We start from the raw sequence: 13,540 nt of genomic DNA, 5'->3' as shown, positions 1-13,540 counted from the left end.
AGAGATCACTCACCTCGGATTAGACAAAGAGCTTCTGGATATCAGGACAGCGGTCACTCACCTCGGATTAGACAAAGAGCTTCTGGATATCAGGATCACTCACCTCGGATTAGACAAAGAGCTTCTGGATATCAGGACAGCGATCACTCACCTCGGATTAGACAAAGAGCTTCTGGATATCAGGATCACTCACCTCGGATTAGACAAAGAGCTTCTGGATATCAGGACAGAGATCACTCACCTCGGATTAGACAAAGAGCTTCTGGATATCAGGATCACTCACCTCGGATTAGACAAAGAGCTTCTGGATATCAGGATCACTCACCTCGGATTAGACAAAGAGCTTCTGGATATCAGGACAGTGATCACTCACCTCGGATTAGACAAAGAGCTTCTGGATATCAGGATCACTCACCTCGGATTAGACAAAGAGCTTCTGGATATCAGGACAGTGATCACTCACCTCGGATTAGACAAAGAGCTTCTGGATATCAGGATCACTCACCTCGGATTAGACAAAGAGCTTCTGGATATCAGGACAGTGATCACTCACCTCGGATTAGACAAAGAGCTTCTGGATATCAGGACAGTGATCACTCACCTCGGATTAGACAAAGAGCTTCTGGATATCAGGACACCGATCACTCACCTCGGATTAGACAAAGAGCTTCTGGATATCAGGACAGTGATCACTCACCTCGGATTAGACAAAGAGCTTCTGGATATCAGGACAGCGATCACTCACCTCGGATTAGACAAAGAGCTTCTGGATATTAGGACAGCGATCACTCACCTCGGATTAGACAAAGAGCTTCTGGATATCAGGACAGCGATCACTCACCTCGGATTAGACAAAGAGCTTCTGGATATCAGGACAGTGATCACTCACCTCGGATTAGACAAAGAGCTTCTGGATATCAGGACAGAGATCACTCACCTCGGATTAGACAAAGAGCTTCTGGATATCAGGACAGAGATCACTCACCTCGGATTAGACAAAGAGCTTCTGGATATCAGGACAGAGATCACTCACCTCGGATTAGACTAAGAGCTTCTGGATATCAGGACAGAGATCACTCACCTCAGATTAGACAAAGAGCTTCTGGATATCAGGACAGAGATCACTCACCTCGGATTAGACAGAGCTTCTGGATATCAGGACAGAGATCACTCACCTCGGATTAGACAGAGCTTCTGGATATCAGGACAGAGATCACTCACCTCGGATTAGACAGAGCTTCTGGATATCAGGACAGAGATCACTCACCTCGGATTAGACAAAGAGCTTCTGGATATCAGGACAGAGATCACTCACCTCGGATTAGACAAAGATTTTTTTTCTTCAACAAGCAGACGCAACAAGACATTCTCCGAACACCCGACAAGGCCAACATCCCCGTTATTCTGTAGAGGAAGAGACGCAGGTACAGAGGACACAGAGCAGGATGCCTTGTGAGGATCCGCAGAAGGTGTGTGGGAAAGCTGCCGTTACCTTAAATATTACTCGCCAACGTGCAATCATTGGACAATAAATTAGGCGAGGTACGATCACGAATATCCTACCAGCGGGACATCAAAAACTGTAATATCCTATGTTTTCACGGAACCGTGACTGACTGACGACATGGATATTCAGCTAGCAGGATATACGCTGCACCGGCTAGATAGAACAGCACACTCCGGTAAAACGAGGGGGGGGGGGGGGGGGGGGGTCTGTGCGTATTTGTAAACCGCTGGTGCACGAAATCTAATGAAGTCTCTAGATTCTGCTCGCCTGAAGTAGAATATATTGTGATAAATTGCAGGCCACACTACTTGCCTAGAGAGTTTTAAAGCTATAGTATTCATGGCTGTTTATTTACCACCACAGACTGATGTGGTCACTGAGATCACACTCAGTCAGCTGTATAAGGAAATAAGTAAACAGGAAACCACTCACCCAGAGGCGGCGCTCCTAGTGGCCGGAGACTTTAATGCAGGGAAACTTAAATCAGTTCTACCAAATCTCTATCAACATGTTAAATGTGCAACCAGAGGAGGAAAAACAAATCTAGATCACCTGTACTCCACACACAGAGACGCGTACAAAGCTCTCCCTCGCCCTCCATTTGGTAAATCGGACCACTACTCTATCCTCCTGATTCCTGCTTACAAGCAGAAATTAAAGCAGGAAGCACCAGTGACGAGATCAATAAAGACGTGGTCAGATGAAGCAGATGCTGAACTTCCAATGGCATTGAGGAGAACACCACATCAGTTACTGGCTTTATCAATAAGTGCATTGAGGACGTTGTCCCCACAGTGACTGTACGTACATACCACAACCAGAAGCCATGGGCTACAGGTAACATTCGCACTGAGCTGAAGGGTAGAGCTGCCTCTTTCAAGGTGCGGGACTCTAACCTGGAAGAAATCCCGCTATGCCCTGTGACGAACCATCAAATAGGCAAAGCGTCAATACAGTCTTGGAGATATAGACAGACTTAGGAAACACATACAGGCGATCAGATCTGACCGCGTTTAACGTCTCCAGAACCACATCAATATGACATACTGTAGCAATCTTGTGAGATGTGAAGCACGGCTGCTTACTGCCTAGTGCCCACCTGTCTCACTGGCTAGATGGGACTCTCAGCCAGGACCCGAGCATTCTGGCTAGATGGGACTCTCAGCCAGGACCCGAGCAGACTGGCTAGATGGGACTCTCAGCCAGGACCCGAGCAGACTGGCTAGATGGGACTCTCAGCCAGGACCCGAGCAGACTGGCTAGATGGGACTCTCAGCCAGGACCCGAGCAGACTGGCTAGATGGGACTCTCAGCCAGGACCCGAGCAGACTGGCTAGATGGGACTCTCAGCCAGGACCCGAGCAGACTGGCTAGATGGGACTCTCAGCCAGGACCCGAGCAGACTGGCTAGATGGGACTCTCAGCCAGGACCCGAGCAGACTGGCTAGATGGGACTCTCAGCCAGGACCCGAGCAGACTGGCTAGATGGGACTCTCAGCCAGGACCCGAGCAGACTGGCTAGATGGGACTCTCAGACAGAAATGCCCTTTTTCCTCACACAGATACAGCTCTACCGTCTGTCTCCATTAAAACAGGAGGTTGTGGTAACAGCCACCCAGTTCCTCTCTAATTGCCTCTCTGTTTTAATTAGAAGTGACCCTCTGCTCTCAGCGTTGCCAAGGCAACCCGCGCTGCTCGCTTGCCTCCTCTTCTCTCCACAGGTGTGGTTGAGTGTGATGTTGGATGACATGTGCTTTGCTAAACATAGGAATAGTCACCCCACACAACCCACTCAGTGGAATGGCACCCAGAGTGGAACGGCAAAATCACACTCTCTGTGCTTCTCAGAAACGGCTGGAAATGAGAAATCCACTTAAATGTGGTTTGAACTTTGTTTCTCAGTAGGTTTATAGGACCGAGTGTGGGGACGTCGGTAGGTCTGTGGGACAGAGTGTGGGGACGTCGGTAGGTCTGTGGGACAGAGTGTGGGGACGTCGGTAGGTCTGTGGGACAGAGTGTGGGGACGTCGGTGGGACAGAGTGGGGGGTGGGACGTCGGTAGGTCTGTGGGACAGAGTGTGGGGATGTCGGTGGGACAGAGTGGGTGGGGGGGCGTCGGTAGGTCTGTGGGACAGAGGGTGGGGACTTCGGTAGGTCGGTGGGACAGAGTGGGGTGGGGACGTCGGTAGGACAGAGTGGGGGGTGGGACGTCAGTATGTCTGTGGGACAGAGTGTGGGGACGTCGGTGGGACAGAGTAGGTGGGGGCGTCGGTAGGTCTGTGGGACAGAGGGTGGGGACTTCGGTAGGTCGGTGGGACAGAGTGGGGTGGGGACGTCGGTAGGACAGAGTGTGGGGACATCGGTGGGACAGAGTGGGGGGACGTCGGTAGGTCGGTGGGACAGAGTGTGGGGACGTCGGTAGGACAGAGTGGGGGGACGTCGGTGGGACAGAGTGGGGGGACGTCGGTGGGACAGAGTGGGGGTGGACGTCGGTGGGACAGAGTGGGGGGTGGACGTCGGTGGGACAGAGTGGGGGGTGGACGTCGGTGCGACAGAGTGGGGGGGACGTCGGTGGGACAGAGTGGGGGGGCGTCGGTGGGACAGAGTGTGGGAACGTCGGTGGGACAGAGTGGGGGCGTCGGTGGGACAGAGTGGGGGGCGTCGGTGGGACAGAGTGGGGGGTGGGGGCGTCGGTAGGTCTGTGGGACAGAGGGGGGCGTTGGTGGGACAGAGTGGGGGGTGGACGTCGGTGGGACAGAGTGGGGGGTGGACGTCGGTGGGACAGAGTGGGGGGGACGTCGGTGGAACAGAGTGTGGGGACATCGGTGGGACAGATTGGGGGGGACGTCGGTGGGACAGAGTGGGGGACGTCGGTGGGACAGAGTGGGTGGGGGGGCGTCGGTAGGTCTGTGGGACAGAGGGTGGGGACTTCGGTAGGTCGGTGGGACAGAGTGGGGTGGGGACGTCGGTAGGACAGAGTGGGGGGGTGGGACGTCGGTATGTCTGTGGGACAGAGTGTGGGGACGTCGGTGGGACAGAGTAGGTGGGGGGGCGTCGGTAGGTCTGTGGGACAGAGGGTGGGGACTTCGGTAGGTCGGTGGGACAGAGTGGGGTGGGGACGTCGGTAGGACAGAGTGTGGGGACGTCGGTGGGACAGAGTGGGGGGGACGTCGGTAGGTCGGTGGGACAGAGTGTGGGGACGTCGGTAGGACAGAGTGGGGGACGTCGGTGGGACAGAGTGGGGGGACGTCGGTGGAACAGAGTGTGGGGACATCGGTGGGACAGAGTGGGGGGGGACGTCGGTGGGACAGAGTGGGGGGACGTCGGTGGGACAGAGTGGGGGTGGACGTCGGTGCGACAGAGTGGGGGGCGTCGGTGCGACAGAGTGGGGGGACGTCGGTGGGACAGAGTGGGGGGGCATCGGCATCGGTGGGACAGAGTGTGGGGACTTCGGTGGGACAGAGTGTGGGGACGTCGGTGGGACAGAGTGTGGGGACGTCGGTGGGACAGAGTGTGGAGACGTCGGTGGGACAGAGTGGGGGCGTCGGTGGGACAGAGTGGGGGCGTCGGTGGGACAGAGTGGGGGGGGGTGGGGGCGTCGGTAGGTCTGTGGGACAGGGGGGGCGTTGGTGGGACAGAGTGGGGGGGGGCGTCGGTAGGTCTGTGGGACAGAGTGTGGAGACGTCGGTGGGACAGTGGGGGGGGGGGACGTCGGTAGGTCTGTATCACCTCCTCCTGGTTCTAATCTTCTGTCTTGGTGCTACTGTAATAGAGAACGTGTTCTCAGTAATCAATATATGAATAATAAATAAAGAGTGCACTATATTTATTTATTATTCATATATTATTACTGTTATTATTAAACCTCATGACCAACAGAGTGCGCTGTAATAATATGTGCCGGTAGGCAGCAGGTAGGGTGAGGGGGAGGCAGGCAGGGTGAGGGGAGGCAGGCAGGGGGAGGGGGCAAATCTGCTTTTCTGTCATTGGGCAAAGCAGTTACCCTCAACAACAACTGCTCCCCAGGCAGCGCTGACGTGGATTAAGCCCCCCCCCCCCCCCCCCCCACCCCCGCTCTGATTCAGAGGGTTAAATGAGGAAGACACATTTCAGTTGATGACATTCAGTTGTACATCTGACTAGGTCTCCCCTTTCAACGTCAGGACTGTTGTCCTCAACTGACTAGGTCTCCCCTTTCAACATTAGGACTGTTGTCCTCAACTGAGTAGGTCTCCCCTTTCAACGTTAGGACTGTTGTCCTCAACTGACTACGTATCCCCTTTCAACATTAGGACTGTTGTCCTCAACTGACTAGGTCTCCCCTTTCAACATCAGGACTGTTGTCCTCAACTGACTAGGTCTCCCCTTTCAACATCAGGACTGTTGTCCTCAACTGACTAGGTCTCCCCTTTCAACATCAGGACTGTTGTCCCCAACTGACTAGGTCTCCCCTTTCAACATCAGGACTGTTGTCCTCAACTGAGTAGGTCTCCCCTTTCAACATTAGGACTGTTGTCCTCAACTGACTACGTATCCCCTTTCAACATTAGGACTGTTGTCCTCAACTGACTAGGTCTCCCCTTTCAACATTAGGACTGTTGTCCTCAACTGACTAGGTCTCCCCTTTCAACATTAGGACTGTTGTCCTCAACTGACTAGGTCTCCCCTTTCAACATTAGGACTGTTGTCCTCAACTGACTACGTATCCCCTTTCAACGTCAGGACTGTTGTCCTCAACTGACTAGGTCTCCCCTTTCAACATTAGGACTGTTGTCCTCAACTGACTACGTATCCCCTTTCAACATTAGGACTGTTGTCCTCAACTGACTAGGTCTCCCCTTTCAACATTAGGACTGTTGTCCTCAACTGACTACGTATCCCCTTTCAACATTAGGACTGTTGTCCTCAACTGACTAGGTCTCCCCTTTCAACATTAGGACTGTTGTCCTCATCTGACTAGGTCTCCCCTTTCAACATCAGGACTGTTGTCCTCAACTGACTAGGTCTCCCCTTTCAACGTCAGGACTGTTGTCCTCAACTGACTAGGTCTCCCCTTTCAACATCAGGACTGTTGTCCTCAACTGACTACGTATCCCCTATCCCATTTAGCAGATGCTTTTATCAAGTACAGACAGTAGTGTGCATAAGTACAGACAGTAGTGTGCATAAATGTAACATATGGGAGGCTCCAGCGAAAATCTAACCAAGGACCCTTGGCATTGCAAGCGCCATGTGCTCTCAATCTACCTGGTTTAAATAAAGGTTAATACATTATGTAAATAGATCTGTGGTGAGTAAATAGTAAATCGCTCTCTCTCTCTCACACACACACACACCCTTCGATTGGCTGATGATGCAGAGTGTAACCTCTGAGTCGCGGAGGAATGCAACGCACGGCAGATTTTTTAATTAGATTTTGATTACATGAACCTCCTGGCTGGCCACTTTATTACCTTGTGGAAATCATTAGAAGAGAGGGAGAAAGATCAATAGTGTAACTATGCTACTTTACCTGTTTAAAACAACCTCTGTATAAAGAGCCACACTATACGAAGGTGATCAGATATGCAGCTTTGAAGGTTCCCCAAGAACACCGTGGCCTTCATCATTATTAAATGGAGGTAGTTTGGAACCACCAGGGGCTGGTCGCCAGGACAACCTGAGCAAATGGGGGAGAAGGGCCTTGGTCAGGGAGGTGACCAAGAACCCGATGGTCACTCTGACAGAGCTCCAGAGTTCCAGAAGAATAACCATCTCTGCAGCTCTCCACCAATCAGGCCAGACAGAATCCATTCCTCTATGGAGATGGGAGAACCTTCCAGAAGAACAACCATCTCTGCAGTTCTCCACCAATCAGGCCAGACGGAATCCATTCCTCTATGAAGATGGGAGAACCTTCCAGAAGGACAACCATCTCTGCAGCACTCCACCAATCAGGCCTTTATGGTAGAGTGGTCAGACGGAAGCCACTCCTCACTAAAAGGCACATGACAGCCTGCTTGGAGTTTGCCAAACGACACCTAAAGGACTCAGACCATGAGGAACCAGATTTTCTGGTCTGATGAAACCAAGGTTGAACTCTTTGGCGTCACGTCTGGAGGAAACCTGGCACCATCCCTACGGTGAAGCATGGTGCTGGCAGCATCCTGCTCTGGGGATGTTTTTCAGCGGCAGGGACTGGGAGACTAGACAGGATCAAGGGAAAGATGAATGGACCAGAGAGATCCTTGATGAAACCTGCTCCAGAGCACTCAGGACCTCAGACTGGGGCGAAGGTTCACCTTCCAACACGACAACCCATAAGCACACAGCCAAGACAATGCAGGAGTGTCTTTGGGACAAGTCTCTGAATGTCTGAGTGGCCCAGCCAAAGCCCAGACGTCTCCGGAGAGACCTGAAAATATCTGTGCAGCGACGCTCCCCATCCAACCTGACAGAGCTTGAGTTGATCTGCAGAGAAGAATGGGAGAAACTCCCCAAATACAGGTGTGCCAAGCTTGTAGCGTCATACCCAAGAAAACTCTAGGCTGTAATCGCTGACAAAGATGCTTCAACAAAGTTCTGAGTAAAGGGTCTGAATACATATGGTAATGTGAAATGTCAGTGTTTTTATTTTGTATCATATTTTTTTCAAACAATGTTTAACTTGTTTTTGCTTTGTCATTATGGGGTGTTGTGTATAGCTTGATGAGGGGGATTTAAATGATTATAATCCATTTTAGAATAAGGCTGTAATGTAACAGAATGCGGATGACGTCGAGGGGTCTGAGTACTACCTGAATCCACTGAATGGAGAAGCTTAGTGGAACTCTCTCTCTGAATCCACTGAATGGAGAAGCTTAGTGGAACTCTCTCTCTGAATCCACTGAATGGAGAAGCTTTGTGGACTTCTCTCTCGTTCTGTTTATACAACCCACACCTTAAGAAAAAATATTTTCACTGATGTGAGAAAAGTTCTTCCTAAATCTCTTTCTAGTTATTTTCCAATGAAGGCGTAACAAAATAGCGCTGTCTTGTGTGTGTTGGCTGGCTGGATGTTGGATAGTGATGGTGCTGCACGAACACATGCACACACACACACACACACACACACACACACACACACACACACACACACACACACACACACACACACACACACACACACACACACACATCCCTGCTTATCACAAAGCTCATGAATTATTGACTCCTATTTACAGTCCACCCCGTCCCCCCCCTTATCAGCCCTGTTCCCATGGAAACAGTTCTCCGCTTCGTAGCTTAGGCTTTAGTTAGTCTGTCTTTCTGGCTGAATCCTCTTCTTCTATCTCTCTGAGCAGAACTGTTCAATTGACTTAAGTGTCTGAAAAGAGGACAGAGTGTCGTCGCTACGGTATTGTACCAGGTTGTTGGCCTGGCAAACCAAACGTCACACAGCTGTTAATTGGACGTGTGTGTAGGCTAGTACTGGACACAGAGTTAGAAATGACACACACACACACACACACACACACACACACACACACACATTAGAAATAGTGTTTTAAATGATTTCCATTTTAAAACAGCCACAACGTAACCAGTGTGTCCAGCCAGAGCTTGGGGTTTTGTTGGATTTCAATGGGGTCGTGACCCTCATGACTTGGTCTTTCTCTCTGTCTCGGCTATATTGGCATGGGAAACATATGTTAACATTGCCAAAGCAAATGAAGTAGATATTAAACAATTTACAGTAAACATATGTCTATATACAGTGTTGTAATGATGTGCATATAGTTTAAATAAACATAAATATGGGTTGTATATTCAATGGTGTTTGTTCTTCACTAGTTTCCCTTGTGGCAACAGGTCACCAATCTTGCTGCTGTGATGGCACACTGTGGTATTTCACCCAATAGATATGGGAGTTTATCAAAAGTGGATTTGTGTGATCTGAGGGAAATATGTGTCTCTAGTATGGTCATACATTTGGCAGGAAGTGTGGTTAAGTGCACCACAGTTTCCACCTCATTTTCTGCAACTGTGAACTCACTGTTTAGGGCAAAATGGCGTTCGAGTTTGCACAGTTTTTTTGTTAATTACTTGACACGTTGAAAATAATAATATTTTTGTTTTCTCATGATTTGGTTGGGTTCTAGTTGTGTTGCTGTCCTGGGGCTCTGTGGGGTCTGTGTGTGAACAGAGCCCCAAGACCAGCTTGTTTTCTATGTTGTCTCTATAGCCAGGCTATGGTCACTGAGTCTTTACATTGTTAATGTCTTTCTTTTGTTTAAATTCTTAGATTTTGACAAGGTATTTTGCTGATTTGATATCTCAGTCCCCTCCCTCTCCCTCTCTCTATAGTGTGTTATTGGTGTAGCAGTCAGTCCCCTCCCTCCCTCTCTCTCTATAGTGTGTTATTGGTGTAGCAATCAGTCCCCTCCCTCTCTCTCTATAGTGTGTTATTGGTGTAGCAGTGAGTCCCCTCCCTCTCTCTCTCTATAGTGTGTAATTGGTGTAGCAGTGAGTCCCCTCCCTCACTCTCTATAGTGTGTTATTGGTGTAGCAGTAAGTCCCCTCCCTCTCTCTCTCTATAGTGTGTTATTGGTGTAGCAGTCAGTCCCCTCCCTCTCTCTCTATAGTGTGTTATTGGTGTAGCAGTGAGTCCCCTCCCTCTCTCTCTCTATAGTGTGTTATTGGTGTAGCAGTAAGTCCCCTCCCTCTCTCTATAGTGTGTTATTGGTGTAGCAGTGAGTCCCCTCCCTCTCTCTCTCTATAGTGTGTTATTGGTGTAGCAGTAAGTCCCCTCCCTCTCTCTATAGTGTGTTATTGGTGTAGCAGTAAGTCCCTTCCCTCTCTCTCTCTATAGTGTGTTATTGGTGTAGCAGTAAGTCCCCTCTCCCTCTCTATAGTGTGTTATTGGTGTAGCAGTAAGTCCCCTCTCTCTCTCTATAGTGTGTTATTGGTGTAGCAGTAAGTCCCTTCCCTCTCTCTCTCTCTAGTGTGTTATTGGTGTAGCAGTAAGTCCCCTCTCTCTCTCTATAGTGTGTTATTGGTGTAGCAGTAAGTCCCCTCCCTCTCTCTCTCTCTAGTGTGTTATTGGTGTAGCAGTAAGTCCCCTCTCTCTCTATAGTGTGTTATTGGTGTAGCAGTGAGTCCCCTCCCTCTCTCTCTCTCTATAGTGTGTTATTGGTGTAGCAGTGAGTCCCCTCCCTCTCTCTCTCTATAGTGTGTTATTGGTGTAGCAGTGAGTCCCCTCCCTCTCTCTCTCTATAGTGTGTTATTGGTGTAGCAGTGAGTCCCCTCTCTCTCTATAGTGTGTTATTGGTGTAGCAGTAAGTCCCTTCCCTCTCTCTCTCTCTAGTGTGTTATTGGTGTAGCAGTAAGTCCCCTCCCTCTCTCTCTATAGTGTGTTATTGGTGTAGCAGTGAGTCCCCTCCCTCTCTCTCTCTATAGTGTGTTATTGGTGTAGCACTAAGTCCCTTCCCTCCCTCTCTCTCTAGTGTGTTATTGGTGTAGCAGTCAGTCCCCTCCCCCTCTCTCTCTATAGTGTGTTATTGGTGTAGCAGTAAGTCCCTTCCCTCTCTCTCTCTCTAGTGTGTTATTGGTGTAGCAGTAAGTCCCCTCCCTCTCTCTCTCTCTAGTGTGTTATTGGTGTAGCAGTAAGTCCCCTCTCTCTCTATAGTGTGTTATTGGTGTAGCAGTAAGTCCCTTCCCTCTCTCTCTCTCTAGTGTGTTATTGGTGTAGCAGTAAGTCCCTTCCCTCTCTCTCTCTCTAGTGTGTTATTGGTGTAGCAGTAAGTCCCCTCTCTCTCTATAGTGTGTTATTGGTGTAGCAGTAAGTCCCCTCTCTCTCTATAGTGTGTTATTGGTGTAGCAGTAAGTCCCTTCCCTCTCTCTCTCTCTAGTGTGTTATTGGTGTAGCAGTAAGTCCCCTCTCTCTCTATAGTGTGTTATTGGTGTAGCAGTAAGTCCCCTCTCTCTCTATAGTGTGTTATTGGTGTAGCAGTAAGTCCCTTCCTCTCTCTCTCTAGTGTGTTATTGGTGTAGCAGTAAGTCCCCTCTCTCTATAGTGTGTTATTGGTGTAGCAGTAAGTCCCCTCTCTCTCTATAGTGTGTTATTGGTGTAGCAGTAAGTCCCCTCTCTCTCTATAGTGTGTTATTGGTGTAGCAGTAAGTCCCTTCCCTCTCTCTCTCTCTAGTGTGTTATTGGTGTAGCAGTAAGTCCCCTCTCTCTCTCTATAGTGTGTTATTGGTGTAGCAGTAAGTCCCTTCCCTCTCTCTCTCTCTAGTGTGTTATTGGTGTAGCAGTAAGTCCCCTCTCTCTCTATAGTGTGTTATTGGTGTAGCAGTGAGTCCCCTCCCTCTCTCTCTCTCTATAGTGTGTTATTGGTGTAGCAGTGAGTCCCCTCCCTCTCTCTCTCTATAGTGTGTTATTGGTGTAGCAGTGAGTCCCCTCCTCTCTCTCTCTATAGTGTGTTATTGGTGTAGCAGTGAGTCCCCTCCCTCTCTCTCTCTATAGTGTGTTATTGGTGTAGCAGTAAGTCCCTTCCCTCCCTCTCTCTCTAGTGTGTTATTGGTGTAGCAGTCAGTCCCCTCCCTCTCTCTCTCTATAGTGTGTTATTGGTGTAGCAGTCAGTCCCTTCCCTCTCTCTCTCTATAGTGTGTTATTGGTGTAGCAGTAAGTCCCCTCCCTCTCTCTCTATAGTGTGTTATTGGTGTAGCAGTAAGTCCCCTCCCTCTCTCTCTCTATAGTGTGTTATTGGTGTAGCAGTCAGTCCCCTCCCTCCCTCTCTCTCTATAGTGTGTTATTGGTGTAGCAGTCAGTCCCCTCTCTCTCTCTATAGTGTGTTATTGGTGTAGCAGTGAGTCCCCTCCCTCCCTCTCTCTCTATAGTGTGTTATTGGTGTAGCAGTCAGTCCCCTCTCTCTCTATAGTGTGTTATTGGTGTAGCAGTAAGTCCCTTCCCTCCCTCTCTCTCTATAGTGTGTTATTGGTGTAGCAGTCAGTCCCTTCCCTCTCTCTCTCTATAGTGTGTTATTGGTGTAGCAGTAAGTCCCCTCCCTCTCTCTCTCTATAGTGTGTTATTGGTGTAGCAGTCAGTCCCCTCCCTCCCTCTCTCTCTATAGTGTGTTATTGGTGTAGCAGTCAGTCCCCTCTCTCTCTCTATAGTGTGTTATTGGTGTAGCAGTGAGTCCCCTCCCTCCCTCTCTCTCTATAGTGTGTTATTGGTGTAGCAGTCAGTCCCCCCTCTCTCTCTATAGTGTGTTATTGGTGTAGCAGTAAGTCCCTTCCCTCCCTCTCTCTCTATAGTGTGTTATTGGTGTAGCAGTAAGTCCCCTCCCTCTCTCTCTCTATAGTGTGTTATTGGTGTAGCAGTCAGTCCCCTCCCTCTCTCTATAGTGTGTTATTGGTGTAGCAGTGAGTCCCCCCTCTCTCTCTATAGTGTGTTATTGGTGTAGCAGTCAGTCCCCTCCCTCTCTCTCTCTCTATAGTGTGTTATTGGTGTAGCAGTCAGTCCCCTCCCTCTCTCTCTATAGTGTGTTATTGGTGTAGCAGTCAGTCCCCTCCCTCTCTCTCTCTCTCTATAGTGTGTTATTGGTGTAGCAGTCAGTCCCCTCTCTCTCTCTATAGTGTGTTATTGGTGCAGCAGTAACATGTAGGTAATGCAGTATTTCCATACCCTCTCTGTCCTGGTAGATTGATCTTGGCGTGCTGCCAGAGGTCCGGCGTAGGGAGCCTGTTGGGGCGAAGGAGTGGAACACCAACATGGACCCTGAGGGACGCATGAGGAACATCTCACACCTCAAACAGACCATTTTCAAAGGGGTAAGGAACACCTCAAATGTGGGGCCAGGAACCAGCTAAAAGCAGTATGATGTAACACACTGAAACACCAGGATGTAACACACTGAAACACCAGGATGTAACACACTGAAACACCGGGATGTAACACACTGAAACACCGGGATGTAACACACTGAAACACCAGGATGTAACACACTGAAACACCAGGATGTAACACACTGAAACACCGGGATGTAACACACTGAAACACCAGGATGTAACACAC

General features: G+C 49.6%; 1 protein-coding gene across 2 annotated transcripts in view; it reads left to right on the top strand.

The window, feature by feature from the left end:
• LOC135538043 (TBC1 domain family member 15-like) overlaps positions 1–13,540 on the top strand; it is a 94,004-nt gene that overhangs the window by 43,467 nt on the left and 36,997 nt on the right. For both annotated transcript variants that reach the window (XM_064964039.1, XM_064964040.1), the window contains exon 8: positions 13,168–13,296. In XM_064964039.1, the coding sequence (XP_064820111.1) occupies positions 13,168–13,296 (129 nt within the window). The remainder of the gene's footprint in view (positions 1–13,167; positions 13,297–13,540) is intronic.

This window comes from Oncorhynchus masou, unplaced genomic scaffold (assembly GCF_036934945.1).
Source record: "Oncorhynchus masou masou isolate Uvic2021 unplaced genomic scaffold, UVic_Omas_1.1 unplaced_scaffold_897, whole genome shotgun sequence".
Taxonomy (NCBI): Eukaryota; Metazoa; Chordata; class Actinopteri; order Salmoniformes; family Salmonidae; genus Oncorhynchus; species Oncorhynchus masou.
Note: the sequence above shows the minus strand (reverse complement) of the source record. Positions and strands in the feature narration are given on the sequence as shown.